Raw genomic sequence first — 3,087 nt, 5'->3', positions numbered from 1 at the left:
CTCAATTATCTTTATTTATTGTCCTTCCACCAAAGATCCTAAAATGGTCTTCAAGTTATTATCAGTTCCTACTGACCAGCACTTTGAAGGAGCAATTACTTTGTAACAGACTACATAAGCATTCCCCACTACACAGCCAGTTGTGTTCTAAAACAATTATAACTGTAATCACACTTTTTAGCAAAAGGGAATGAATGGATTAGTGATACCACTCTACTTTAGAGATTTTTTTTTGCATAAGACATTGCTGTCATTTAAATGACTCTGCCCCTCTATGTTCAATAACAAATCCTTGTGATGGGCATAAAACCTGACTTAAAATTTACATGAGTGAACACGCCCAATCATTCAAATCACGACCAATAATTCAGAAGATACTAGACTATGGGAGGAGCAGAGGCAGAAGCAAGTACAAGATAAATTTTTAACGAATGCTGATTTCCAGAAGGCTGCTTCTAATTTTGTGCTAGAGAAATAGGACTCTGAAACATCTCTTGTAGCACTGTCACAGGGAACTTACTCAGGTTCCTTACCAGGACCAGTAAGGATGTGTTTCTATCCTGCAGCACGATGTCAGTAAAAGAAAAAAGAAATGCCCTTGAAAAGCTTAAGGTTTCTGAGCACTTTTAAAATGAAATTGAAACTATCTTTACTAAATCAAGCTACCCTGAACACAGAAGTGGCTAGGAAGACTGTCTCTTGAGAAACTCTGGAGGTCAAAGTATGATTTAGGGGGAAAGTTCGGAGATGCGGTAATCAATCTAATCTGCAGCAGAGTTCACAAGGAAACAAAAATCCGAAAAAAAGTGAATTTGAGGAGCACCCAACAAGTGCTGGAAAGTAGAGTTGGAAATTCATCTATCAGGCAGGCTGTAACTCTCTTCTGGGTTGTACCCCTACGGAAACCCGAAAAGGCACTCTGTATTAAATAATAATTCGGAAAACTTCATTTCCGCTAAATACGACGTAGCAAGCATCTCTGCGCCCTTGACATCCTCCTCGCGGGTGTGGGGATGAGGGAATGCGGAGCGGTGGGCCGGCCCAGGGTCCGCGCCAGCAAAGCGCTGTCCCGCAGGGCCAGTCAGGACCTCCGCCGCCCCACCCAGCCCGGGAGGAGTAGCGGCGCGCGGGGCCTGTGTCGGGACACAGCGGGCGCATCCAACCCGCACCGCACGCCTCCGCTCCTCCATGACTTGCAGCCCCAGGCTGGCGAACAGGGGGCGCAGACCCTTCGCCGCGCGGCCTGCGCCGCCCCCACCCCGCCCCATCCTCCGGAGCGCGGACCTCCGGGAGCCGTCGCCACTCCAACAGCGGACCCGGGGCGAGACGAGGCTGCACCACCGCCTCGCCCTCCCTCCCCCGGCACCGGCTACTCACGTGCCAGATGGCGAAGAAGATGAGGGCGGCGGTGAGCAGCAGCGCCAGCATGTAGCAGAAGGCCGCGAACGTGAACGCCATGGTTGGGGAGGAGGAGCAGGGAGCAGCGCACGGTGCCAGCGGAGAAAGGCAGCGCAGGGCCCTCTGGGTAAAACCATTCACCTCCGGCGGCCACAACCAAGACTGACGCCGCTGCCGCCGCCGCCGCCACCGCGGCGCCCGCCCTCCCAGCGCGCCTGCGCACTGGCCCAGGTGCTCGGGCGCCCTCTGATGGCTGGAGTCTGCGTCGCACTTATATTTATCCGCACAGCTGATTTTTTTTTCTTTCCTTCCCTTGTTAATTGTTTGAACAAATATTTATTGAATGAGCGCCTAGCATGTTCCAGGTACTGTTTTTTCCTTTGAGATACATAGATGAGTAAGATAATACTTGCATTAAAAGAGCTTAGTATAGTGCCAAAAACGAACACCTAAATAAATCGTTTTACAGTATTACAACCCTGTTAATGGAAGATTAATCTTCCATTAACAGGGAAGTATGTCGCATGTTATGAAAGGTCAGTGAAGGGCACGCAGCCCGCACTGGAGCATTCAAGGATTCCTGGAGTAGACGTTTCTTAAGCTGAGGCTTACACGATGAGAAGTTGTCCAGGCAAAGAGAAGGTGGAATCAGCAATCCAAGGAGAGGGTTCAGCATGAGCAAAGGTCCAGGGGTGAAAGAAAGAAAAAAGCTCAGTGTCTTAGGTGAAACCACCAGCAGTTCTAAATTAGTGGAACATAGAGCAAGACAGTGTTGAAAGTTAGAAAGGGGTGAGCCAGAGTTCACATCACAGAGGGTCTTCTATGCCTGGTTAAGGAGCTCTGACTTCAAGAAATTCCATAAGCCCAAGTTTTCCAAACCGTTTGCTCACCACACACAATTAGACTTTTTCGTTGCAACCAAGCAGATCATACAGACATTGAATTATAGAGAGATGGACATCTGGATATAGAGACAAAGAAATATAGATGTAGCTGAAACAAAAATTTCACAAAACAATACTAAAGATTCATGAGTGCTTTCCTTTGAATTCTTTTTTGCTGTTTTGTTTTTCATGCTGGCTATGACCCACAAAATTGATCCACTANCACAACTAGACTGAAGAACAAAACGACAGCAACTTGTCTGTTCCCCTTCCCCCAATTCCCCAGCACTGTTCCCTTCCCCCCAATACCCCAATAAAAAATCTTTTAAAAAAAATTTAAAAAAAAGTGATCTGACCTCCTTTCAAGTCTATGTATACGGATATCCCTACGGCATGCGGATCATTTCATCTGGTCACCAAACTAAAGACTGAACAAGGGTAAGGCCAACTTCTCATAGCATGATGAGTCAAACAGCCACAAATTTGATAAGGGGAGAAAAACTGCATCCACTCAAAATACGTGGCAAACATGCTTTTGTCCAGATTCTGAAAAAATGTGATTTTAACATTTAGGGTCACTAAACACAGAACTTCAAAGTCAAAATGTACTAAAAAATTTAAATAGGGGCAACGCATCACTTTGTGGTGTTAGGTGTCAAAATAAGAAGCCAAAGGCACCAAGTTTACGGAGGAACTATTTTTGTTGCTGCCACTGATCACACAGGAGACAGAGAACTTAATCTGACCTTCCTTTGGTGGGTTACAAATAGTATTTTTATATGTGTAACAGTGTTACTCAATATTA

The 3,087-nt window shown here is 46.3% G+C and overlaps 1 protein-coding gene across 1 annotated transcript in view; it reads right to left on the bottom strand.

Annotated features, from left to right (window-relative positions):
• CNIH1 (cornichon family member 1) overlaps window positions 1-1,598 on the bottom strand; it is a 27,031-nt gene extending 25,433 nt beyond the window's left edge. Inside the window, exon 1 of the mRNA XM_019645354.1 lies at window positions 1,378-1,598. Coding sequence (XP_019500899.1) covers window positions 1,378-1,458 — 81 coding nt within the window. The 5' untranslated portion in view covers window positions 1,459-1,598. The remainder of the gene's footprint in view (window positions 1-1,377) is intronic.
• Window positions 1,599-3,087: the final 1,489 nt, after the last annotated feature.

This window comes from Hipposideros armiger, unplaced genomic scaffold (assembly GCF_001890085.2).
Source record: "Hipposideros armiger isolate ML-2016 unplaced genomic scaffold, ASM189008v1 scaffold_5, whole genome shotgun sequence".
NCBI classification, from domain to species: Eukaryota; Metazoa; Chordata; class Mammalia; order Chiroptera; family Hipposideridae; genus Hipposideros; species Hipposideros armiger.
This window is presented reverse-complemented; position numbering and strand designations above follow the sequence as displayed.